The sequence below is a fragment of the Schistocerca cancellata genome, chromosome 8 (assembly GCF_023864275.1).
Source record: "Schistocerca cancellata isolate TAMUIC-IGC-003103 chromosome 8, iqSchCanc2.1, whole genome shotgun sequence".
Lineage (NCBI taxonomy): Eukaryota > Metazoa > Arthropoda > Insecta > Orthoptera > Acrididae > Schistocerca > Schistocerca cancellata.
The window spans coordinates 17,104,736-17,132,658 of NC_064633.1; the positions used below are offsets into that span (position 1 = coordinate 17,104,736).

At 44.4% G+C, this 27,923-nt stretch overlaps 1 protein-coding gene and 1 non-coding gene across 2 annotated transcripts in view; both read right to left on the reverse strand.

The window, feature by feature from the left end:
• Positions 1 to 8,277: 8,277 nt before the first annotated feature.
• Positions 8,278 to 27,923, reverse strand: part of LOC126094976 (uncharacterized) — a 50,484-nt gene continuing 30,838 nt past the window's right edge. Inside the window, exons 4-5 of the mRNA XM_049909630.1 lie at positions 10,572 to 10,676; positions 8,278 to 8,425 (exon numbers count right to left, since the gene is read on the reverse strand). Coding sequence (XP_049765587.1) covers positions 8,293 to 8,425; positions 10,572 to 10,676 — 238 coding nt within the window. The 3' untranslated portion in view covers positions 8,278 to 8,292. The remainder of the gene's footprint in view (positions 8,426 to 10,571; positions 10,677 to 27,923) is intronic.
• On the reverse strand, positions 13,252 to 13,326 carry Trnat-ugu (transfer RNA threonine (anticodon UGU)). Its single transcript has one exon. It is a non-coding gene; the product is annotated as a tRNA-Thr (tRNA).

The following is a 27,923-nucleotide window of genomic DNA, read 5'->3' on the forward strand; positions in this document are numbered from 1 at the left end:
ATCGCCGCCTGCGAGCTTCATTGCTGAAATGGGGACAAAATAGGGCGTAGAATGACGTCGACGTACCGCTGTGCTGTAAGGATGACACGGATGGCAACCGAAAGGGTCCTGCTGTGAAATGAATTGGCACCCCAGACCATCACTCCTGGTACTCGGGCCAGTCACATAGTTGTCCCACCGCCACGCCGTCCGGTGCGTCTCCAGACACGTCTTCGCTGGTCATAAAGCTTCAGTTCGAAACGGGATGCATCACTGAAGTCAATTCTACTTTAGTCAATTACATACCACGTTGAAGACAAGTCCGGAGACAGTCTTATATTTCACTCTACACTCTGTGAGAAGTGACATTGCCATTAGCATCAGCGTCAATGTTTCCTATAGACTTCATCTTATTTGTCTGTTAATCACGAAGTTAAACTGGAATAAATTCATTATTTCTGGGGAACTATGTAACGTAACATCCTGTGTTTTATGGTCCATGTTGTTGCAATGAGTGGCAGCACAGTGATTTTTCTACTGTCGTTTACTTCAACAGCCGGCCGGTGTAGGCGAGCGGTTCTAGGCGCTTCGGTCGCAGGCTCGAATCCTCCCTCAGGCATGGATGTGTGTAATGTCCTTAGGTTGGTTAGGTTTAATTAGTTCTAAGATCTAGGAGACTGATGACCTCAGATGGTAAGTCCCATAGTGTTCAGAGCCACTTGAACCATTTTTACTTCAACAGCAATTCAGTTTTCAGTAGAAAACTACAACTCGCAACACGAACTACACTCATGCTCATAAATTAAGGATACTGCTGATGCATGGTGAAACAACGCTCTGGTGGGCGGTTTGCGGGTTTAAATCACCTCGGGGTATGACCGAGCGGTGCATTTGACCTGCGGTCGTCGCACAGTGGCGCTGGCAGCAGTCCACGTAGCAGAGGTGTGTTGGTGCATGTCAGAGTACGGTGCAGCGAGTAAGTGTGCAGACGTTTTCAGACGTGCTAATGTTGACTGTGTGTTGAAAATGGCCTTAAGAACACATATTGATGACGTTATGAGGGGTAGAATACTAGGACGACTGGAGGCTGATCAGACACAGCAAGTCGTGGCACGCACCCTCCGTGCGCCACAAAGTGAGATCTCAAGATCATGGCAACGCTCCCAGTAGAGAGGAAACGTGTCCAGGCGCTACAGCACGGGACGTCCAATGTGTACAACACCACAAGAAGACCGATATCTCACCATCAGTGCCCGCAGACGGCCACGGAGTACTGCAGGTACCCTCGCTCGGGACCTTACCGCAGCCACTGGAAAAGTTGTCTCCAGACACACAGTCCACAGACGACCGAACAGACATGGTTTATTCATCCAAAGACCTGCAAGGTGCATTCCACTGACCCCTGGTCACAGGAGAGCCCATAAAGCCTGGTGTCAAGAAGACAGGACATAGTCATTGGAACAGTGATCCCAGGTTATGTCCATGGACGTGTCCAACTATAGTCTGAACAGTGATTCTCGCCGGGTTTTCATCTGGCATGAACCAGGAACCAGATACCAACCCCTTAATGTCCCTGAAAGGAGCTGTATGGAGGTCGTGGTTTGATGGTGTGGGGTGGGATAATGATTGGTGCACGTACACCCCTGCACGTCTGTGACAGAGGAACTGTAACAGGACAGGTGTATCGGGACGTCATTTTGCACCAGTATGTCCGCCTTTTGAGGGGTGCAGTGGGTTCCACCTTCCTCCTGTTGGATGATAACGCACGGTCCCACCGAGCTTCCATCGCGGAGAAGTACCTTGAAACAGAAGATATCAGGCGAATGGAGTGGCCTTACTGTTCTCCAGACCTAAACCCCATCGAGCACGTCTGGGATGCTCTCGGTCGACGTATCGCTGCACGTCTTCAAACCCCTATGACACTTCACGAACTCCGACAGGCACTGGTGGAAGAATAGGAGGCTATACTGCAGCAGCTGCTCGACCACCTGATCCAGAGCATGCCAACCTGTTGTGCTGTCGGGGTGCATGCGCAGGAAACAGTGGCAATTTGCAGCACATGTGTTTCGGGACTGTTTTCTCAACTTATCACCAATATCGTGGACTTACAGATCTGTGCCGTGTGTGCTCCCTATGTGCCTATGCTATTAGCGCCAGTTTTGTGTGGCACCACATTGTGTCGCATGACATTGTGCAATTATCCTTAATTTATGAGCACGAGTGTACATCTCTACGCGCACACGGAAAGCGTACTACTTAGACACGGCAGCTAGGTGTCTCCACTGTGACGTCACAGCAAGCAGCCCTGGCTGACCGAGGTCTCGGCGGGAAGCTGGGGTACATCCCTCTGTGTCTCAGGCATCGTCACATAATGAAACAAAGTGCATTCACAGAGAACGTATACTACATAACGCAAAAAAGCAGATTCTCTTATGTAGCTAATATTTGTGTCCTCTTCGAACTGGTGAACCGTACGCGGATTTCAAGTGGAGCAGGCCCCGGCGTGCTTGTGAACCTGTAAGTAGCAACACAGCTCCAACAATGAACCCTGTTCACCTTTGTTCTCTGTTAACATTAAACTACGAAGATAACCAGTACTGCAGCAACGACTGAGCAGCACTGCTGCGAGTCTCTGTTGGAATACTGGTTACTTTTCGTGTTTTGTCTGCAGGTCGTGGTCTTGCGGTAGCGTTCCCGCTTCCCGCGCACGGGGTACCGGGTTCGATTCCCTGCGAGGTCAGGGATTTTCCTTGCCTCGAGATGACTGGGTGTTGTTGTGTCGTCATCTTCATCATCACTCATCTCTATTACGGTCGGAAGAAGGCAATGGCAAACCACCTCCACTAGACCTTGCCTAGTACGACGGTGCTGGTCTCTCGCATCGTTCCCTACGCTCCTCGGAGTATGGGACCTCTTCATCATCTCGGTGTTTCTGTTAATAAATACCGATAAAACCTATATCGCATTAGACTAATTACGGTGCGTTCCAACGAATGGACACGTAAAATTCCGATTTAAAAATAATTATGTTTGTAACGAGAAACAAACTGACCCTTTCCGTCGACTCTGGCCGCCGCTTAAAGCCGTGAAGAGCAGTATTTGTTGGGGGAGAGTCGAATTAGCCGGCCGCGGTGGTCTCGCGGTTCTAGGCGCGCAGTCCGGAACCGTGCGACTGCTACGGTCGCAGGTTCGAATCCTGCCTCGGGCATGGATGTGTGTGATGTCCTTAGGTTAGTTAGGTTTAAGTAGTTCTAAGTTCTAGGGGACTGATGACCACAGCTGTTAAGTCCCATAGTGCTCAGAGCCATTTGAACCATTTTTTGGAGAGTCGAATTACACACGACAGAAGCGAAATTTTAAATATCTGCCGAAATACCAGAGAAAACGCGCCTGAGAGCTTTTAGGACGGATGCGATGCATATATTGTAGCCACTTGCTGACAGTGTATTTTACCTCTGAACAGGAAATGTGTTCCCTCCTAAGCAAATTTTAGTGTTGCATTAACCTGAACATCAGTTATCGCACTGGCTCGAGAAGAAAAACGCATAAAAAAGACGTTAAATTTCTCTAGCTGCATGCTAGCAATAGATGAACAGGCATTAAGGGACGATGTTGTAACGAAGCTGGAAAACCCTTGTTCTCGGAAGTTGACGTTATAGCTGCACTCCAAATCTATGCCTCCCCCTGCCCCCTACCCACCCACTCCCTCCGACCCCCACTGTGTTCACCTGGTCTGTAACAGTGGACGGTCGTCCGCCACAGAGCTAACGACATTTTTATAGTTCCTGCTGCACTAACACACCTGTTGCAGTACCATTCTGTGACGGACCTCAACAGGTTTTACGATTTCACTACCGCAGCGCCGTGCATATCGACGATTTAGAAGCCACGTCTTCTCTTGACGTGTAGGTAGCTCTTGTGATACTGTTGCAAATTTTAAAAGCATTTCCTAAATTTCAGCATTCTGCTAAGAATTATTTTGTTTTTTCGCCAACTGCCACATTTTTACGTAGCTGAGCTATGCATTTTCACCTGCCGACGCTGAAAACTAGAAGATTTACTAAACAGTTCTACTTGAAGCTGCAGAGAACCATCGACTACACTTCATGAATTCTGAGTCATTCTTAGATTTACTATTTACAAGCTTACCCTGATCTTGTCGGTTCTGGCACAGCATATTGTAATCAGAAATGGTTTGCAGTATTGTTCTCTTGTGTGGCATAGAAAGGTGTGAACCATTTGGCAAGCTGCTCTGCCAGTCCTCTAGAACTTAGAACTACTTAAACCTAACTAACCTAAGGACATCACACACATCCATGCCCGAGGCAGGATTCGAGCCTGTGACCGTAGCGGTCGCGCGGTTCCAGACTGAAGCGCCTAGAACCGCTCGGCCACAACAGCCGGCATTTAATTTCAAATACAATTCTAAATAATATATACCAACAACTCCTTCTACATCATATAATATTCCTTCTGCATCATATTATAATTTTTGAGTGTGTAATAATATGGCGTGTGTGTGTGTGTGTGTGTGTGTGTGTGTATGTGTGTATGTGCGTGTATGTGTGTCTGGGAGGCATAGACATTGAACATAGGTAGAAATCACTGCGTGTATTTGCAGAAAGGTGGCTTAAGACAATAATAATGTAAATGGTGAGACCTCTGCCATATTTTTCACTCACAAAAAGCATTTTAAATATAATACTCACTCTTGTGAGGTAACAATAATGATCGATGGCGCACGTAAATAACCAAACTAACACTACGTCTGCTGTGCTTGTATGAAATGTGTAAAAAATAAAATATTTCCAATACCGTCATCTGTCAATCATGGGTTTGGAAAAACTGTCCATTGCTTTCTGAATTGCCCTACAAATCTTCTGCAGTTTCGCTGATACTGTATGACTATTGTTAGAATTCTGCTGCTATTTATAAGCGGATAATTTCTGTCTTAAGTAGTGGTTGCCTGTCTGGAGCATTCGACATATCGTCTTCTGTAATGTGACCCTAAGGCGTGAAGAGCTAAACCGATTGTAGGAACTGCCTTATTGCTGTCTGTAATGTTTCCTCTTTCTTCCTCTCTGTCGCCTGATCTTTGCCGGCCGATGGTGGCCGAGCGGTTCTAGGCGCTTCAGTCTGGAACCGCGCGACCACTACGGTCGCAGGTTCGAATCCCGCCTCGAGCATGGATGTGTGCGATGTCCTTAGGTTAGTTAGGTTTAAGCAGCTCTAAGTTCTACGGGACTGATGGCCTGAGATGTTAAGTCCCATGGTGCTCAGAGCCATTTTTGAACCTGATCTTTATTTCTCTATGTCAGGGGAAAACTGTGTGTTTTATATAGCTTTAACCTTGTCAAAATATGTTCTTACATTTCAGTTCTTTCTTTTTGTACCGTACATACAGGACGTCACATTCTTTAGGGTCGATGTAATACAGACTATTGGGCGCCCGTAACTGAGTTCTTCAATATAATGAGCTAATAGTAAGGAATGGATATTCAATTATTTAACTAACATAAATAACATTCACGTAATAATAATAACTTAACCCAATAACAACTACCACGGTGAATAAGATTTATACACTCTCTCAGTAACCCCAGTGATCTCTTGTGCAATGAGAAGAGGCAGCTAGGAGCATACCAAGTAGTCCCTTTTCAATTTCTATATGGGTGCTATAAACACACAATGTCATGTAACGTCATAAGATGAAGTACACAACGCAGACATCAGAGGTGATTGCGTATTATTTTTCTATGCAGTACCACCAATCTCGACCAGAAACATAAGCTGTTGGCAAATATATTCCGACAGCTCTTAAAATTCTCATTCCTGACAAATGCTTCCTTATTTAAAAAAATTAGTGTAGCATCATCTACTATCTCAATGACTTTGACACAGACCCTGACTCGAGTCTGTCCACGTGGTTCGTCCCAGTAACCCATAACCTTATGTATGAGTTGGATACTTTTATGTGTGTTATGATTTTTGTGCTGTTAATCTTTAATATTGATTCAGATACAAGTTGTCTTGATCTGACATATGTCCTGTAATTGATGTTGTTTCATATCAGAGGAGAGAGTATTGTCTGACTGAAACTGATTATACTTGTAGGTAGTAAAATGATATACAGCTTATGTTCGACCCATGATTTTTCAAACATAAGGGGCAGGCAATTGAACACGAGACAGATGGAATAAAGCAAGTAAACTTATTATTATTTCAAAAATTATGGCCGTAACTGTTAATACTCGTACATGCATCTCACAGTGAGACATGACTGTCAATGCCTTCATGGAAAAATGTTTTCCTACGGAACCATGACTGTACCCAGGACCGCCAACATGTTGCCAAGGTTGTTTTAACTGCACTGCAGAAGTTTCGCTGGGAAGCCCTTACACATGTCCATACAGCCCCGATCTCTCCCCGTGCAACTACCTTATTTTTGGAGCCCTGAAGACAGACATTCGCGACTGTTGATCCGCTTAAGACGAAGAGGTGGTCGCCTGGGTAGAATTAAGATCCCTTCGGCCAATGCAAACATTCTTCCTTGCCGGCAAAGACCGTCTTGTCTCGCAGTAGCATAAACGTAGTGACAGTTATGGCGATTACTTTTGAAATAATAAACAGTTTACTTATTTTTTCCTATTGTCTGCCCCTTAGCTATTTAGAAACTGTAAATCAATGCCTCCTTAGAAAATGTCACTGTCCTTGACTTATTACTCGATATGGGTTATTACGCTTTATACATGGTGTAACAGATATAAGTGCAGCTAATTTTATATGTGGGACCTTAGTATGTACACACATCAGCGTGTTCATTGTTTCTTCTCTGTGTCGAACGGTTTCCCCACAAACACGTCACAAATTTTAAGACCTGATATTTTCTGCCGAGCAATAACTGCGCGCCACTAAGTCCACTACATCTGTCAGTATAGAGTAACAGTTTTGCTTCCATGCCTCCGCACTTGAACAACTTATAAGTAGGCTGTTTAGGTTTTCATGTTGGTAACGTCTCGTAGTGCTCTGTATGAAAATCGCAGACTGCCCTGTGGGCAGTGTTTGGCTGGTTGGACTCATTGTTGGAATATTCGCTTGTGTAGTGTTGGGCAGTTGTATGTGAACAGTGCTTAGCGTTGCGCAGTTGGAGGTGAGCGGCCAGCAGCGGTGATGTGGAGAGAGAGATGCCAGAGTTTTGAGAACGGACGATCTGTGGACGTGTGTCCGCCAGAAAAAGGAAATTTGTAAATATGGATGTCATGAATTGATATATGATGACTTTTGAACACTATTAAGGTAAATACAATGTTTGTTCTCTATCAAAATCTTTCATTTGCTAACTATGCCTATCAGTAGTTTGTGCCTTCAGTAGTTAGAATCTTTTATTTAGCTGGCAGTATTGGCGCTCGCTGTATTGCAGTAGTTCGAGTAACGAAGATTTTTGTGAGATAAGTGATTCATTAAAGGTATAGGCTATTGTTAGTCAGGGTCATTCTTTTGTGGGGATTATTGAAAGTCAGACTGCGTTGCGCTAAAAATACTGTGTGTCAGTTTAGTGATGATCAGAATAAGTAAAGAGAAAAATGTCTGAGTACGTTCAGTTTTGCTCAGCTGTTTGAAAATCAAATAATGTAAGAGGTTTACCAGCACAGTAATACTAAATTTTTCAAAGTGGACGTTTCAAACTGACCTGCTACTCAGGGGAAAAGAAGCATTAATGGTTTCGCTTTAACACATGAACCTGGAGGTATTAACCAACCTAAAAAAGGACAGCTTGTAATAGCTGTAATAATTAGTCTGCAAATGACGAAAATACTGATGTAACATCTGCACTTATACCCATTACGCCCTGTAGATTTGTATAATAGTGCATAATAATTTAAATAAATCATTATTTGTATATTACTCTCCGAAGATCATTTCCTACTTATACTATTATGATATGGTGGTCACCAAATACAATCATTGACAGTTGGTCACTAAGTATATTAAGTCAGAAATTTTAAACTTATATTGCTACTTCGAATTATGAATATATCGTACATCATAGTAGATCTCCTTTTGTCCCGGTACCTAGTGTTTCTGTTGTTTCATCATAATGGGCTTGCGCGTTCGACATCGGAGTATGTGGCATTCCTGTGTCATCGGTCATTTTCTGCTCTACATTCACATGTTCATGTCCAAAAATTGTAAAAGTGTAAAGAATAAATGAAATGAAATAAAGAAGTTTTCAATGCGGTTGTCAGTGAGACCCCTTTTATTGTATGACCAAACATACGTAGACACACATTCCAGATGAAAAGCGTTTCCACGTCAGATGTCATCGTCGGGCTCGACCATGACGGTCATGTGGAGCAGCGACAGGGGGCAGGACTCGTGCAGGCGCTCACAGCCCCCCTCCAGCACGTGGTACGGCTGCAGGTGTCCGGCCTCGTCTGCTGGTACACTGGAGCATAAAACAGAGCCGCGGTCGCAGTTCTCATCCTGCAGAGTTAGTTGCTACATCAACCTAAGGATTCACTCACTTGCAGCCAAAGTGAGGCACATAGATTCAAATATGTTTTATTTTCAGGCCAAGCCCCGTATATGCTATCGATTCCGTCCAGGGACTGACTAACATAGGTAAATATTAATTGGAGGGAATCAGATCGCAGACCGCAGCTAACAAACTGTAATTCAGTCTCTCAGGCAAATTTTCTTAAGATGGCTCAATCAGTGCCTATAACGCTACGATATTCTTGTAAGTTAACTAAAAGATACACTACCACTGAACGTAATTAATGACCTCCTGCAGAATTTACCTCTTTGATGTAGAAAACACCTGTACTTTATACACTACTGCCCATTAAAATTGCTACACCACTAAGATGACGTGCTACAGACGCGAAATTTAACCGACACAAAGAAGATGCTGTGATATGAAAATGATTAGCTTTTCAGAGCATTCACACAAGGTTGGCGCCGGTGGCCACACCTACAACGTGCTGACATGAGGAAAGTTTCCAACCGATTTCTCATACATAAACAGCAGTTGACCGGCGTTACCTGTTGAAACGTTGTTGTGATGCCCCGTGTGTGACTTGTTTCCGGATTGTAGCCTATCGTGATTGCGGTGTATCGTATCGCGACATTACTGCTCGCGTTGGTCGATATCCAATGACTGTTAGCAGAATATGGAATCGGTGGGTTCAGGAGGGTAATACGGAACGCCATGCTGGATCCCAACGGCCTCGTATCACTAGCAGTCGAGATGACAGGCATCTTATCCGCATGGCTGTAGCGGATCGTGCAGCCACGCCTCGATTCCTGAATCAACAGATGGGGACGTTTGGAAGAGAACAACCATCTGCACGAACAGTTCGACGACGTTTGCAGCAGCAAGGACTATCAACTCGGAGACCATTGTTGCGGTTACCCTTGACGCTGCATCACAGACAGGAGCGACTGCGATGGTGTACTCAACGACGAACCTGGGTGCACGAATGGCAAAACGTCATTTTTTCGGATGAATCCAGGTTCTGTTTACAGCATCATGATGGTCGCATCCGTGTTTGGCGACACCGCGGTGAACGCACATTGGAAGCGTGTATTCGTCATCGCCCTACTGGCGTATCACCCGGCGTGATGGTATGGGGTGCCATTGGTTACACGTCTCGGTCACCTCTTGTTCGCATTGACGGCACTTTGAACAGTGGACGTTACATTTCAGATGTGTTACGACCCGTGGCTCTACCCTTCATTCGATCCCTGCGAAACCCTACATTTCAGCAGGATAATGCACGACCGCATTTTGCAGGTCCAGTACGGGCTTTTCTGTATACAGAAAATGTTCGACTGCTGCCCTGGTCAGCACATTCACCAGATCTCTCACCAATTGAAAACGTCTGGTCAATGGTGGCCGAGCAACTGGCTCGTCACAATACGCGAGTGACTACTCTTGATGAACTGTGGTATCGTGTTGAAGCTGCATGGGCAACTGTACCTGTACACGCCATCCAAGCTCTGTTTGACTCAATGCCCAGGCGTATGAAGGTCGTTATTACGGCTAGAGTTGGTTGTTCTGGGTACTGATTTCTCAGGATCTATGCACTCAAATTACTTGAAAATGTAATCACATGTCAGTTCTAGTATAATATATTGGTCCAATGAATACCCGTTTATCATCTGCATTTCTTCTTGGTGTAGCAATTTTAATAGCCGGTAGTGTATTACTCCTGTACGTTACCGAGTGGTCAGCTTCCGTTCATGGTGCTCATGGTGCTGAGAAAACGACCATTGGCAGCGGTGGGCTTCAACAGGGGCATTCTGTCGGGCATTATTTCAGAAACACATTAACACACCCGTTGGACCCAGTGTCAAGAGGTCACGATATTCTAACTGACGACAGCTTAATTATGGTTACTGGGAAAAGGACAGTGTCATGGTCTTACAGAAATGAGTCGTGGATATTTTATTTATATCGCTTCCTACCTTTTATAGATGTTTCGGTTTCTCGTACACCTTCTACCAATCTATAATTAATCTTTGTACTACGTATTTGAAGATGAAGTGAGCTGGAACTGTGTTCAAGTGTGTTTGTAGTCGATGCTCACCTGAATATCCGGTGCAGCAGCTTCTGCACGAGACCCCGTGGCTTCTCGAGGCTCGCCGCTTCACAGATGGCTCGCAGCACGCATGCGCGGCCGTCCAGACCGTGTCTGTGGGAACACAAGTATCATCTCAGAAAACGGTGTTTTCCTGAGCAGTACTGACAGAGAAAATATTGATCCGGCTGCAGCACTAGCTTCTAACTCAGGGCTTAACAACTGGCCGGTTTTGAGCGCGAGTACTCGCGTCAGCTCAGGCACGTGCTCGCGAGCAGGTTCAAGGTCGCGGAGTAGGGAGGGAAGGGAGGGAGGGGAAATGCGCGCGCACGTTTGAATGTGATCTCGCGTTCTTAGCAGATTTAACTAGCCATCTGAATGCTTTGAACATTTTACAACAAGGTAAAGATCTGCTAATTACTTATTTCATAGATCGAATACGAGCTTTTAAAATGAAATTGACACTTTGGGTGAGTCAGCTGGAAACAGGAAACCTAGCTCATTTTCCTAAATTATCATCCACGCAAGATGTTCACAAAGACTGTGAACGTTCTTCACATAGTTTAGTTGCTCAGCGCTTTCAAGATCTGACGGCACTAGACAGTGATTTTGATCTGTTCTCCTCTCCATATTCAGCGAATATTTAAGAGATTCGTACTGAGCTGCAACAAGAAATTATTGACCTGCAGTGTGACAGAGAATACAGAGACAAATTTCAGAACAAGAAAAACATTTTGGAATTCTACAGACACTTCCCTCAGGATAGATTTCCTCGTTTGCACAAACTGGCGGCTACAATAATGTCAATGTTCGGTTCCACGTATGTTTGTGAACAACTGTTCTCTGCAATGAAATGTAACAAGACGCGCCTGAGAAACGCATTGTCTGATCGAAATTTAAACTGCACGCTGCGCCTAAAACGCACAAGACCAGTTTCTCCGAACATAGACGCAATTGTAAAGGGCAAAAAGTACAAGATAACCGAGAATCCCACACTTCAGTGACACCTTTTATTGTGTAACATTTCACAAATTAATGCGAATGTAGAGGCATACACTAAGCTAATAAAATTATGTGGCATGTGTACATTCTCCTTTATTTGTTTCATTTGTCGCAGTAATAATTCGTTAGTGATATCCCTGCAGGTGGCCGCGGATTTACATTGACTGGCGGCAGCTTTTGTGTGCCCCACGTGACTCTCCCCACTCTCCGTTCTGGTCCGGTAGTGGGGGTAGCGTGCTCGCGCTGCTCCGTGCTCGCGCCTTGCTGCTCACAGCTTGCTCCGCGAGCACGTATGTTGTGAAGCCCTGTTCTAACTCTGTACATCTGTCTACTTATTCTGTGCTATAGTTTGTATAAGCGTCTGAGATGTTTCATCCGCTTCCTTCCTCAGACGCCCCAAATGCTGCAGGTGAAGCGATCAGTGCTACCTCAAGCAAGTGCAAAAGTAAAGATCATCTGTTTTAAAAAACGCACTCGGCGGTTCAGGGCGATACAGTTGTTTTATACGGAGAAATGCATCAATCCAGGCTTCGACTCAAGACCGCAACTACAACAATTGCTGTAAAATTGGTACCAGACAGTCATAAGAAGTTAATCATGGCAGTGAAGTGCCAGTCAGTTGTATGGAATCGACGCCGTGGACGGGTCGATCTAGAGACGTGACAGAAAGGCATGAGTGAACCAACGTGTTTTGACGTGTCTGTAATCACACCGCGAATTAAGCTGCCCGATTTGTTGGTGTGGCAACGGGGACCGTCCAACACGCTGTTGTTGTTGTCGTGGTCTCCAGTCGGGAGACTGGCTTGATGCATCTCTCCATATTAGTTTATACTGTGCTAGACACTTCATCCCTGAGTAACTACTGAAACCTACATCCACTTCAAACTGCTTATTGTACTGATGCCTAGGTCATCCTCTACAGTCACCCCCCAACAATCCACACACACACACACACACACACACACACACACACACACACACACATCAATTAAAAACATTTATCTTTGAAGAATGCTTAAATAGGCTCAGTGCAGTTACAGTTCAAATGGAAATAGAGCTGCCATAGTTGCTAAGAGAGAGAAGCTTGGGAGTGAAAGAAGAATATGGTTCAACATCTTGTATGGGGTATCACATATCGCTACCACCCCACAGGCGTCGTAACGTTGCCAACAGAATTGCAAATTTCCGTGAGACGCAAGTAGCGGTCGTGTGGCATCTGGCGGACCCAATGGTGCTCTCCTGCTGAGCCACACCTGCAGTGGCTCCATATCATAAGCGCCCTCAGCCGCCGCAATGTAGCACGGCCGGCAGCAGCACACAGCCCACCCAGACTTGGGGTCTCTCTGCTACGCGGCACTACGCGGACGCCGCCTAGTCAGTGCCTGACACCATCGTTTGTGCTTTAGTTCAGAGAGACTCATCTTTGTCGCTACTGTATAAGCTGGATTCTGTTTCTTACTGCAATATTTCAACATTAGAACACAAATGTCCTTCAGTTATCTAATGTCACAAACGTTCGCAATTTTTAAGACATAGAAAAAGTATATATGACGGTAGTATCTGTTCCCGAAAGAACAGTTACCGTCGATGACCATGCAGCTTTACTAGAAATGAAATGATAATTAAATTGACACCCTAGCTGCAAGCAGGCGTTGATATACTTCCTTGGGGACATGTCGAAAATGTGTGCCCCGACCGGGACTCGAACCCGGGATCTCCCGCTTACATGGCAGACGCTCTATCCATCTGAGCCACCGCGGGCACAGAGGAGTGTGCGTCTGCAGGGACTTATCCCTTGCACACCCCCCGTGAGATCCACATTCCCAACATGTCCACAACACTACATTCGTAGTGCGTCTGCAGACGCACTATCCTCTGTGTCCGCGGTGGCTCAGATGGCTAGAGCGTCTGCCATGTAAGCAGGAGATCCCTGGTTCGAGTCCCGGTCAGGGCACACATTTTCGACATGTCCCCAAGGAAGTATATCAACGCCTGCTTGCAGCTAGGGTGTCAATTTAATTATCATTTCATTTCTAGTAAAGCTGCATGGTCATCGACGGTAACTGTTCTTTCGGGAACAGATACTACCGTCATATATAGTTAAAAGTTTCGGTTCCCGGTCTTTGACCTTCTTGTGCGAACGCACACGCTATGCCCGAACTCGTACGGGACTTGGTAGATTAATCTGCCACGAGTAATGAGTATGATGGGCAAACATCTATTAGGCGCACTACGAATGTAGTGTTGTGGACATGTGGGGAATGTGGATCTCACGGGGAGCGTGCAAGGGATAAGTCCCTGCAGACGCACTATCCTCTGTGCCCGCGGTGGCTCAGATGGATAGAGCGTCTCCCATGTATATCAACGCCTGCTTGCAGCTAGGGTGTCAATTTAATTATCATTTCATTCATAGAAAAAGTATCTAGCATTTGTGGACTTAGAGTAAGCTTTTGGCAATGTTGACTGTAATACTTTCTTTCAAATTCTGAAGGAGGCAGGGGTAAAATATAGGGAGCGAAAGGCTATTTACAATTGCTACAAAAACCTGATGACAGTTACAAGAGTCGAGGGGCATGAAAGGGAAGCAGTGGATGGGAAGGGAGTGAGACAGGGTTGTAGCCTATCCCCGATGCTAATCAATCTGTATATTGAGCAAGCAGTTAAGGAAACAAAAGAAAAATTTGGACTAGGAATTAAAATCCATGGAGAAGAAATAAAAACTTTCAGGCTCGCCGATGACATTGTAATTCTGTCAGAGACAGCAAAGGACCTGGAAGAGCAGTTGAACGGAATGGACAGTGTCTTGAAAGGAGGATATAAGATGAACATCAACAAAAGCAAAACGAGGATAATGGAATGTAGTCGAATTAAATCGGGTGATGCTGAGGGAATTAGATTACGAAATGAGACACTTAAAGTAGTAAATTAGTTTTACTGTTTGGGGAGCAAAATAACTGATGGCGGTCGAAGTAGAAAAGATATAAAATGCAGACTGGCAATGGCAAGGAAAGAGGTTCTGAAGAAGAGAAATTTGTTAACATCGAGTATAGATTTAAATGCCTGGAAGTCTTTCTGAAAGTATTGTGTGGAGTGTAGCCATGTATGGAAGTGAAACATGGACGACGAATAGTTTAGACAAGAAGAGAATGGAAGATTTCGAAATGGGTGCTACAGAAGAATGGTGAAGATTAGATGGGTAGACCGCATAACTAATGAGGAGGTATTGAATAGAATTGGGGAGAAGAGAAATTTGTGGCACAACTTGACTAGGAGAAGGGATCGATTGGTAGGACATGTTCTGAGGCATTAAGGGACCACCAGTTTAGTATTAGAGGGCACCACAGAGGGTAAAAATCGTAGGAGGGAGACCAAGAGATGAATACAGTAAGCAGATTCAGAAGGATGTAGTTTCAGTAGGTACTGGGAGATGAAGAAGCTTGCACAGGATAGAGTGGCATGGAGAGCAGTATCAAACCAAGTCTCTGGACTGAAGACCACAACAACAACAAAGAAAAAGTAAGCAAAATTTGGTAACACATTTTATTATTAATTAATTGTCACTAATAAACAATACAGGCAACAGCTGATAACCACAGAAACAATAGTTTTTGACAACAATGAGAACATTTATTTCTAACAATTAGTGCATAATTGCGCTCGATGCTCTTTACAAAATGCCTTGCACAAAAGGCTCTCATTCTTCTGTTTCTCGACGGACATATGTGGCAGATAATTCTCCTCGGGGCAGATGATGCTCCAATATTTCCACCAATGTTCTCACGATGGGGTTCGATTCCAAGAACAGACTGTATAGTGAGACGCAAGTCATTTGATATTCTTGGTATGTGTAGCTTGCTTTGCATCCATGATGAGAGTAGCTCTTCACTCAGTCGTATTAGGATGTGTTTCCTGTTTGGGACATCCTCCTTTTCACGGGCGGTGTTGTGAACGTGGATTATTCACATATTAACACACTTAATTTTCAAAATTCCGTAAAACACAGACAAAAGCCAGCGTTTAGTCTTCCGGCTGCAAGAAATGTTGCGTGACATCTGGTCTAAAGAATCAACGACCTTTTGTGCCGTTGTAGCAATGAATCACCTTAGGTTTCTTAGTTACTTCATCTATTTCAGCTTGGTCGTGCATTGTCGAAACAGAAGGACTATTTTATTTGGATTAGGTTTATATGAGACAAGAGTCACAGATGAACATTAATGTTCCTATCTCTCTCTTCTTGGTTGTACGTACAGGGCTATTACAAATGATTGAAGCGATTTCATAAATTCACTGTAGCTCCATTCATTGACATATGGTCGCGACACACTACAGATACGTAGAAAAACTCATAAAGTTTTGTTCGGCTGAAGCCGCACTTCAGGTTTGTGCCGCCAGAGCGCTCGAGAGCGCAGTGAGACAAAATGGCGACAGGAGCCGAGAAAGTGTATGTCGTGCTTGAAATGCACTCACATCAGTCAGTCAGAACAGTGCAACGATACTTCAGGACGAAGTTCAACAAAGATCCACCAACTGCTAACTCCATTCGGCGATGGTATGCGCAGTTTAAAGCTTCTGGATGCCTCTGTAAGGGGAAATCAACGGGTCGGCCTGCAGTGAGCGAAGAAACGGTTGACCGCGTGCGGGAAAGTTTCACGCGTAGCCCGCGGAAGTCGACGAATAAAGCAAGCAGGGAGCTAAACGTACCACAGCCGACGGTTTGGAAAATCTTACGGAAAAGGCTAAAGCAGAAGCCGTACCGTTTACAATTGCTACAAGCCCTGAGAAACGCTTTGAATTTTCGGCGCAGTTGCAACAGCTCATGGAAGAGGATGCGTGCAATGCGAAACTTGTTTTCAGTGATGAAGTAACATTTTTTCTTAATGGTGAAGTGAACAGACACAATGTGCGAATCTGGGCGGTAGAGAATCCTCACGCATTCGTGCAGCAACTTCTCAATTCACCAAAAGTTAACATGTTTTGTGCAATCTCACGGTTTAAAGTTTACAGCCTCTTTTTCTTCCGCGAAAAAAACGTTTCACGTGTATCTGGACATGCTGGAAAATTGGCTCATGCCACAACTGGAGACCGACAGGATGGTGCTCCACCGCACTTCCATCATGATTTTCGGCATTTCTTAAACAGGAGATTGGAAAACCGATAGATCGGTCGTTGTGGAGATCATGATCAGCAATTCATGTCATGGCCTCCACGCTCTCCCGAGTTAACCCCATGCGATTTCTTTCTGTGAGGTTATGTGAAAGATTCAGTGTTTAAACCTCCTCTACCAAGAAACGTGCCAGAACTGCGAGCTCGCATCAACGATGCTTTCGAACTCATTGAGGGGGACATGCTGCGCCGAGTGTGGGAGGAACTTGATTATCGGCTTGATGTCTGCCGAATCACTAAAGGGGCACATATCGAACAGTTGTGAATGCCTAAAAAAACTTTTTGAGTTTTTGTATGTGTGTGCAAAGCATTGTGAAAATATCTCAAATAATAAAGTTATTGTAGAGCTGTGAAATCGCTTCAATCATTTGTAATAACCCTGTAGTTCTGGAGGTATTTCTTGCTTATTGTGTCTCAAAGTACCAACGAGAGTGATGTTCTCATTTAGCAGATCGTCGGATAACTTACTAGATGTGAGCCACTTATCAAGTGTAACATTTCGGTTAGATTCTCTCTGTCTCTCTCTCTCTCTCTCTCTCTCTCTCTCTCTCTCTCTCTCTCTCTCTATTTTATAGATCTCCTTTACATAGTATTCTCCATATGGCGGGCCGTTAGTATCTGTGACTTTGCCGAGATATGGAGAAGCATCAACCATATACACTCCTGGAAATGGAAAAAAGAACACATTGACACCGGTGTGTCAGACCCACCATACTTGCTCCGGACACTGCGAGAGGGCTGTACAAGCAATGATCACACGCACGGCACAGCGGACACACCAGGAACCGCGGTGTTGGCCGTCGAATGGCGCTAGCTGCGCAGCATTTGTGCACCGCCGCCGTCAGTGTCAGCCAGTTTGCCGTGGCATACGGAGCTCCATCGCATTCTTTAACACTGGCAGCAGGCCGCGACAGCGTGGACGTGAACCGTATGTGCAGGTGACGGACTTTGAGCGAGGGCGTATAGTGGGCATGCGGGAGGCCGGGTGGACGTACCGCCGAATTGCTCAACACGTGGGGCGTGAGGTCTCCACAGTACATCGATGTTGTCGCCAGTGGTCGGCGGAAGGTGCACGTGCCCGTCGACCTGGGACCGGACCGCAGCGACGCACGGATGCACGCCAAGACCGTAGGATCCTACGCAGTGCCGTAGGGGACCGCACCGCCACTTCCCAGCAAATTAGGGACACTGTTGCTCCTGGGGTATCGGCGAGGACCATTCGCAACCGTCTCCATGAAGCTGGGCTACGGTCCCGCACACCGTTACGCCCCAACATCGTGCAGCCCGCCTCCAGTGATGTCGCGACAGGCGTGAATGGAGGGACGAATGGAGACGTGTCGTCTTCAGCGATGAGAGTCGCTTCTGCCTTGGTGCCAATGATGGTCGTATGCGTGTTTGGCTCCGTGCAGGTGAGCGCCACAATCAGGACTGCATACGACCGAGGCACACAGGGCCAACACCCGGCATCATGGTGTGGGGAGCGATCTCCGACACTGGCCGTACACCACTGGTGATCGTCGAGGGGACACTGAATAGTGCACGGTACATCCAAACCATCATCGAACCCATCGTTCTACCATTCCTAGACCGGCAAGGGAACTTGCTGTTCCAACAGGACAATGCACGTCCGCATGTATCCCGTGCCACCCAACGTGCTCTAGAAGGTGTAAGTCAACTACCCTGGCCAGCAAGATCTCCGGATCTGTCCCCCATTGAGCATGTTTGGGACTGGATGAAGCGTCGTCTCACGCGGTCTGCACGTCCAGCACGAACGCTGATCCAACTGAGGCGCCAGGTGGAAATGGCATGGCAAGCCGTTCCACAGGACTACATCCAGCATCTCTACGATCGTCTCCATGGGAGAATAGCAGCCTGCATTGCTGCGAAAGGTGGATATACACTGTACTAGTGCCGACATTGTGCATGCTCTGTTGCCTGTGTCTATGTGCCTGTGGTTCTGTCAGTGTGATCATGTGATGTATCTGACCCCAGGAATGTGTCAATAAAGTTTCCCCTTCCTGGGACAATGAATTCACGGTGTTCTTATTTCAATTTCCAGGAGTGGATTTTGTTTCTGCTTCACACGCCCTGACAATTTTAATCTCATATTTAGCGGGCTTGTTGGCTATGAACATGCGAAACTAATATCTACATCGAAAAGCAAGGAGTTGTTCGTCCACTGTAATGAATGAGCCTGGTCTGTAATGGTTACGGCAGTTGATAACAAATTCATCCCATAATTCCCTGACAGCTGCAAATGGACCGGACTGCTTTCGTTCCTCACGAGTAAACTTATCATCAAACCTCAGACAAGAAAATAAAAACTCAAATCGCTCGGAACTCATGGCTGCTTTATATCTAGGGTTACATAAATTGCTGTCAAATCAAAGCTGCTGTCAAGATACGGGTACCAATTATAGCTTTTAATTCTTAATTGGAAGTTGTACTCTGAGTTCTCTTTGGATTTTGATGTTTTGATCCTCATTACCTCCTTGTTCGTGTGATTTACTATTAATTGTAACATGCCATCTGTGAAAAATAGAGAAAATATGTCTAACGGCGAAGCGGCATTCCTAGCGCCATTGATATGGGATTGAATATTGTGAATAATATCCCTTTGAGGTGAACGCGCTGTGTATTTTTTTAGGAGCCAGCGACGTCCATTCCTACCCTGTTCGAAGCCGAATGATGCAGTCATTGCCATCGAAAGATGAAGAAACACTTTTACCTGAATTTGAAATGACGGGTGAAAGTGTTGACGAGGAAAATGAAGAAACATTCCTGGGTCGCTTTTTTGATCGCAACAGAGAATCGCCCCCTTTTTCACCAGAATTTGGAGGGTCTCTACCAACGATTTTAATTTGGCGTTCTTCCCCCTCGCCATCTGTAGGGTCAATATCATCATCTTCAACGTTATCATCTTCGCTTTTCGAGTCGTAAATGTTGCTGTCATTCTCCTCTTGCTCCAGCTCATGAAGTAATTTCCTTATTTTATCTCTCAGGTTTGAGTCATTTGCCTGTAGCAAGTCTGACATCTGAAATTAAATACGAGATAGTAATAGACTGAGTTTATAAATTCTCGTATTATTATCTCAGTAAACAAAGCCTGGATCAAGCATAAAATTAGTCATAAATCCATATTGCGAGCATTATTGACCTTATAAGATGAAACGAAGTTACAAACGATCGTAAAAATGACGACTTTCAGAAAAGCTGTCACTGTTTTCTAACCAGTGCGCGGAGTTTCTTCTTGGCAATCATAAGCACATCAATCAGTCTCTAAAGCTGGGAAGGTACTGACGAGATGGAAGCGCTTGTGACCTTCCCGCGCTTTTCGAGCAACAATGAAGAATTGGCAGTCGTAATAATTACGAACGTTAGTGTTCTAGGTTTAATAAGTCTTAGTACACTTAGAGAGATACAAGTTAACTAAACCTTTTGTTTACTGTGTTAACTTGTTCGGTAATCATTTCTGTTCCTGTCCACCTTTCCAAAGTCAGCAGCTCCCGTACCACTCTGAAGCCCACCTCATCTTACTGCTACATACACATACACTGCTATATACACAGTCATATACAAGACTGTCCACGCTGAAGTCATTAGAGGCGAAGCAAACACTCGGGAAATGAACCTTTCGGGAACTCACCGTAGTCGGTTTAAGATCATCGAGGAAAATCTAAATCTCGATAGCCAATCTGAGAGCCTATCGTCCCAAACGAGTGTTGAGCGGCATTACACTGCATCAGCGCGCAATTTGCGAGTTGTATGCTGGACTGAGACCAACTGGAAAGAGATATGGGGCGTTATTTGTATGGGATAAACTTAGGCGGGAGAGCTTTTTTCTGCGGTGAACCACGGGTGAAATTTTTTAGTTGAAAGCAACCCACACCATGTAGTGTGGTTCATGGTGTGGGTTCCTGTAGTCATGTCCTAGTTCATGAACCACGGGCAACGTATGACTGGCCAAGTAAGTGGTCCCGACAGTCGGGATACCAATTACTTTGGAATAAGGCTGGGCATCTCGGACATATTCTGAGTCGTGGTCACCTTTGTACTCATACGGCAAAGACTACCAAATCCACCGGTTAGTCCCTCAGTCGTTAGGGGTAAAACCCAATGGGACTTGGGGCAAGTAAGGCTAGCAACCTGCTTCCCTGGTACTTTAAATATGATGCTGGCAACAATCAGAGCAAAATGCCTCGGACCTTTGGAGGTGACGGAGTCCCACCTCTAACTGACAAACCAGGAACTCCTAAGAGACGACTTGGCAAACAAATGGTAATGAGATGGGGAGCTATTAATATCAATGGGGGCTACTCTGGGAAGAAGGTAGAGCTGGCAGAGGCTGCAAGTAAGATGGGGCTGGACGTTTTAGCTGTTAGTGACATTCGGGTAAGGGGTGAGAAAGAAGAGGAAGTGGGAGAATACAAGGTCTACCTGTCAGGAGTCAAAGCAGGAATAGCACAATGGGATATAGGGCTTTACATCAGGAAATAAATGGAACCCAGCGTAGTTGCAATAAGGTATGTAAACGAACGACTGATGTGGATAGATTTGACAGTGTCTAGCAAGAAAATTAGGATTGTGTCGGTATATTCGCATTGTGAAGGGACAGATCAAGATAAGATGGATAGTTTTTATGAGGCACTCAGTGATGTAGTTGTTACAGTAAAGGACAAGGACAGTGTTCTGCTCATGGGTGATTTTAACGCCAGGATTGGAAATCGAACAGAAGGGTATGAAAAGGTTATGGGTAAATTTGGAGAGGATATGGAGGCCAACAGGAACGGGAAACAACTCTTGGATTTCTGTGCCAGTATGGGCTTAGTAATCACAAACTCCTTTTTTAAACATAAGAACATTCACCGGTATACTTGGGAAGGCAGGGGAACCAGATCTGTCATTGACTATATAATAACAGATCAGGAATTCAGGAAGGCTGTGAGGGACACACGTCTATTCAGGGGATTCTTTGATGACACTGATCATTATTTAATCTGCAGTGAAATTGGGATTGTGAGGCCGAAAGTGCAGGAGGTCAGCTCCATATGTAGGAGGATAAGAGTGGAGAAACTTCAGGATAAGGAAATCAGGCACAAGTACATAACAGCGATCTCAGAAAGGTACCAGTTAGTTGAATGTAGCCAATTACAGTCATTGGAAAAGGAATGGACAAGGTACAGGGACACAGTACTAGAAGTGGCTAAAGAATGTCTTGGAACAGTAGTGTGTAAAAGTAGGGTAAAAGTAGGAAGAAGCAAACAGCTTGGTGGAATGATACAGTCAAGGCAGCCTGTAAAAGGAAAAAGAAGGCGTATCAAAAATGGCTACATACCAGAACCCAGGTAGACAGAGAAAGTTATGTTGAAGAAAGAAACAAAGCCAAACAGATAATTGCAGCATCCAAGAAGAAATCGTGGGAAGACTTTGGAAACAGGTTGGAGACTATGGGTCAAGCTGCTGGAAAACCATTCTGGAGTGTAATTAGCAGTCTTCGAAAGAGAGGTAAGAAGGAAATGACAAGTATTTTGGACAGGTCAGGAAAACTGCTGGTGAATCCTGTGGATGCCTTGGGAAGATGGAGGGAATATTTTGAAGAGTTGCTCAATGTAGGTGAAAATGCGATCAGTAATGTTTCACATTTCGAGGTAGAATGGGATAGGAATGATGATGGAAATAGGATCACATTTGAGGAAGTGAAAAAAATGGTCAATAGATTGCAGTGCAATAAAGCGGCTGGGGTGGATGAAATTAAGTCGGAACTCATCAAATACAGTGGAATGTCAGGTCTTAAATGGCTACACAGGATAATTGAAATGGCCTGGGAGTCGGGACAGGTTCCATCAGACTGGACAAAAGCAGTAATCACACCAATCTTTAAACATAGAAACAGAAAAGATTGTAACAACTACAGAGGTATCTCTTTAATCAGCGTTGTGGGTAAAATCTTCTCAGGTATTGTTGAAAGGAAAGTGCGAGTATTAGTTGAGGACCAATTGGATGAAAATCAGTGTGGGTTTAGGCCTCTTAGAGGTTGTCAGGACCAGATCTTTAGCTTACGGCAAATAATGGAGAAGTGTTATGAGTGGAACAGGGAATTGTATCTATGCTTTATAGATCTAGAAAAGGCATATGACCGGGTTCCTAGGAGGAAGTTATTGTCTGTTCTACAAGATTATGGAATACGAGGCAAACTGCAAACTTTTGCAAGCAATTAAATGTCTTTACATGGATAGTCAGGCAGCAGTTAGAGTTAACGGTAAATTGAGATCATGGTTCAGAGTAGTTTCAGGGGTAAGACAAGGCTGCAACCTGTCTCCACAGTTGTTCATATTATTCATGGATCATATGTTGAAAACAATAGACTGGCTGGGTGAGATTAAGATAAGTGAACACAAAATAAGCAGTCTTGCATATGCGGATGACTTAGTTGTGATGGCAGATTCGATTGAAAGTTTGCAAAGTAATATTTCAGAGCTAGATCAGAAATGTAAGGACTATGGTATGAAGATTAGCATCTCCAAAACGAAAGTAATGTCAGTGGGAAAGAAATATAAACGGATTGAGTGCCAAATAGGAGGAACAAAGTTAGGACAGGTGGACGGTTTCAAGTACTTAGGATGCATATTCTCACAGGATGGCAACATAGTGAAAGAACTGGAAGCGAGGTGTAGCAAAGCTAATGTAGTGAGCGCTCAGCTACGATCTACTCTCTTCTGCAAGAAGGAAGTCAGTACCAAGACTAAGTTATCTGTGCACCGTTCAATCTTTCGACCAACTTTGTTGTATGGGAGCGAAAGCTGGGTGGATTCAGGTTACCTTATCAACAAGGCTGAGGTTACGGATATGAAAGTAGCTAGGATGATTGCAGGTACTAGTAGATGGGAACAATGGCAGGAGGGTGTCCACAATGAGGAAGTCAAAGAAAAACTGGGAATGAACTCTATAGATGTAGCAGTCAGGGCGAACAGTCTTAGATGGTGGGGTCATGTTACACGCATGGGAGAAGCAAGGTTACCCAAGAGACTCATGGATTCAGCAGTAGAGGGTAGGAGGAGTCGGGGCAGACCGAGGAGAAGGTACCTGGATTCGGTTAAGAATGATTTTCAAGTAATAGGTTTAACATCAGAAGAGGCATCAATGTTAGCACTGAATAGGGGATCATGGAGGAACTGTATAAGGGGGGCTGTGCTCCAGACTGAACGCTGAAAGGCATAATCAGTCTTAAATGATGATGATGATGATGATGATGATGATGATGATGATGAAAGCAACCTTAGTGAGAACGTGTACAAATTTTACGTAGCAAAAAGAAAAACGGCGCTTTGAGATGACCAGTTTTAAATAAACGATGAAAGTTTTCACCTGTTTGTAGAGTCGTATTATCACTGGTCGAATAATCCAATTTACAAAAATATTTATTTAATTTAACTCTGTAAAGATCTGAACGCTTGCAGAGATTGATCTTCACATGAGGAAAACGATTCATTGGTATTGGATTGAATTTCTTGATGGATTTCGCACTAGCTATAGCACTGCGCAATTGATATACAACGTTATAAGAAACATGGTGAGTAAGCTGCAACCCGTGACCTGTTAGCCTTTGTGACTTCACGAAATCGCATGTGTGTCAGTACCGCCACAAATATTATCACTTTTCAGTAAGACAGCTACAATAATGTAGATACCACATTGACCTAAAAAGCAGAATTACATAATGTGCTAGGCAACAGTTAGTAATCTTTGCAAAGAAATAGTGTGTTAGCTGCAGTACCTTACCTTATACAGAATCCACGAGATACACGGGAACGCAAATTACCGTTGCTTCACTCACAATGCGTTTATATAAGTTAAAGGAGTGAACCGCGTTCCCACAAAGCAGGACAAATACAAAAGCAATTGATTATTTAAAATCAAGTTCAATCCTTTAGAGATTAGTTAATTATTTCATTTGCAGTGAAACTGTTTGCGCTTGGTGTTAATTTTATCTAAAGAAGAGGCGACATCTCCAATAGCCGTCAGATACGAATACAATGTTAAGCTACAGTACATTGGACACCTCTATTTAAATGTGATACAACAGCGAACATTCACATACATAATTATTATTGGCCATTCCCGACCACATACTAAGAATCTGCCACTCGCTATTACGTCCAGTTGAATTTCAGTTCACTGTCAACAAATGCCCTTGTCGTTTGCACTGAATGTAAGAAAACAGCCCAGATTATAAATTCGATAGAGGTAGAGCAGTTTCTAGGCTGGTCAGGTGAAGCTAACACTGGAGACATGGCTGGAATAGGCAAACTGTTATCCGGCTACTGTGGACAGATGGTCAATGGAATATGCAAAAGTAGGTGCAGTCCTCACCAGTCAATATTCTTCCACTCTTCGGAGAAGGAATACATAAGAAGAGAAATATAAACCAGAAAAATACTATCTCAGCCACCATCGCTCTACACTCTCCATTCGTCTTACCTCGTGGTACTATTCAAAGGAATCACTGCTTGATTTTTGTGATGTGAGCTTATAATCATACCACACTTGCTTCTGTAAACTAAACGTCAAGATTTTTATAGTACGCCGTGTGCAAACTTTAAATATGAAATAGATAAAACATTAAAATGAAGTAATTCTTTTCAAAACACCTCTTATTAAAAGGTTTTCCCAAATATTCACATTGTGGGGGTATTGTGCGTTCCCATCAATAAGGGAGAGAGGAGAGAGAGGGCTAGCAACACAAACTTTCTTACGGAAGAGAGTGACCTCATCTATAGCTTAAAGTTGTTGTGACAAGTGATAACTACACTCTTCCGTCCGTGGAGGGCAGTTGTTCACACGACGCAGGCTGAAAGTAAAATTTTAATAAGCAACGCGGCTTGATACTTGATAAGATGTTCGTCGCTGATGCAAAAATTAATCAGGAAACAAAATTCAAAAACACAAGATACGTTGGTAGCTCAAAAGGCAAGGTAACAAGTCTTCTGCGAGAAATATTCAGGAAACAAACAGATTCCAAAGTTACTAAAGCGCTGGTACACAGTTGTTTTCCACGTAGTGACGATGGTTGTCGTATCATTTGTTCCATAGTTAAACCAATCTGTCGATACCGGCATCAAAGAAACCAGAGACCAGGTCTAGAAACAGCTTAAGAAGAGCCTTCTGGACGTTCGCATCTGTTCTGGAGTGGCAGACTGTCTGATGCGTCTGTAAGGTCCGAACAGATGAAAATCACTTGGTGCGGAATTCAGACTTCCTACGGAGGGTGTTCCAGATTCCCACGAAGTAATGAGTGCTGTCGACAAGGGATCTCAGATCGATTCCATATTCCTAGATTTCCAGAAGACTTTTGGTAGCGTTCCTCACAAGCGACTATTAATCAAATTGCATGCATATGGAGTATCGTCTCAGTTGTGTAACTGGATTCGTGATTTCCTCTCAGAGAGGTCACAGTTCGTAGTGATAGACGGTAAATCATCGAGTAGAACAGAAGTGGTATCTAGCGTTCCGCAAGGTAGTGTCATAGGCCCTCTGCTGTTCCTGATTTACATAAATGATCTAGGTGATAATCTGAGCAACACCCTTAGATTGTTTGCAGATGACCCTGTAATTTACCGTCTAGGAAAATCATCAGACGATGAATTCCAATTACAAAATGATCTAGAGAGAATTTCTGTATGGTGCGAAAAGTGGCAATTGGCACTAAACAAAGAAAAGTGCGAGGTCATCCACATGGGCACTAAATGAAATCCGATAAATTTTGATATACGATAAATTCCACAAATCTAAGGGCTGTCAATTCGACTAAATACCTAGGAATTACAATTACAATTACGAGCAACTTAAAATGGAAAGACCACATAGATAATATTGTAGGGAAGAACACTTAGAAGATGCGACAAACCCACTTAAGAGACAGCCTACATTACACTTGTCCGTCCTCTGCTGGAATATTGCTGCGCGGTGTGGGATCCTTACCAATTAGGACTGACGGAGGGCATCGAAAAAAATGTAAAGAAGAGCATCTCGTTTCGTGTTTTCGCGCAATAAGGGTGAGAGTGTCAGTGATATGATACGCGAGTTGGGGTGGCAGTCACTGAAACAAAGGCGTTTTTCTTTGCGGCGAGATCTATTTATGAAATTTCAATCACCAACTTTCTCTTCCGAATGCGAAAATATTTTGTTGACACCCACCTCCGTAGGGAGAAATGATCATCATAATAAAATAGGAGACGTCAGACTTCGAACGGAAAGATTTAGATGTTCCTTTTTCCCATGCGCCATTCGAGAGTGGATTGGTAGAGAAGTAGCATGAAAATGGTTCAATGAACCTTCTGCCAGGCACTTTAGTGTGAATTACAGAGTAACCGTGTAGATGTTGACGTAGAAACACCGGACCAAAACACACGTAACCGAAGTCGTATGCGGTCGCATGTAGTCGTGCAGCAAAACGACACCTGTCTAAAACAATCCTTGTAGCTTCCTCTAAATCGCCTTCTGCAGTCTTTCCAATGTAATACAATAAGAGGCAGCATGCACTGAGACTCAACCAGCAACACACCCTGGTGCCGCAAAAGATGGTGTATACAACTTTCTTCCGGAATACCGCTATTTTTGGGAGTCGATGCGGTGGAGAAATGGAACACCCTTCCCCTGATAACTCGATAAGTGCTGGAGGGGCAGCCATATTCCCTTTGCTTCATTCCGATTTACCAACGACCTGTGGCAGTACAACGTGTTGTGCGCGATATCCATTACACTGCCAATGGAGGTGATGAGTTCGTGAGGAATCTGCCTCAAATAAATGCGACGATCGCCTTGAATGAATACTTAGACACTGCTCACGCTGTCATCTGTGTTGGATGCGTTTGACTCCTCTCACTGTTGTACGTCTCGCACACCTGTTGTGCCTTCATCAAATTTTTAACACCAAAACCGTACCTGTTTTCGCAATATTACACTCGCTCTGTAATCTGCGACCAGGCGTCGATGAATTGCAGCTGGGTCGTTTCCTTTCGACACAAAACACTTATTAGACTTCGCATTTCAAAAGTTGACAGTGTATGCAGCAACGCCTCTGCCTTGAAACTCTAGCGACGAAGCATTTTTTTTTTTTTTTCATCTGCCTTCTGACGGATTCGATGCGACCCGCCACTGTTTTCTCTGTTGTGCCACTCCCTTCATCTCGGGGTAGCT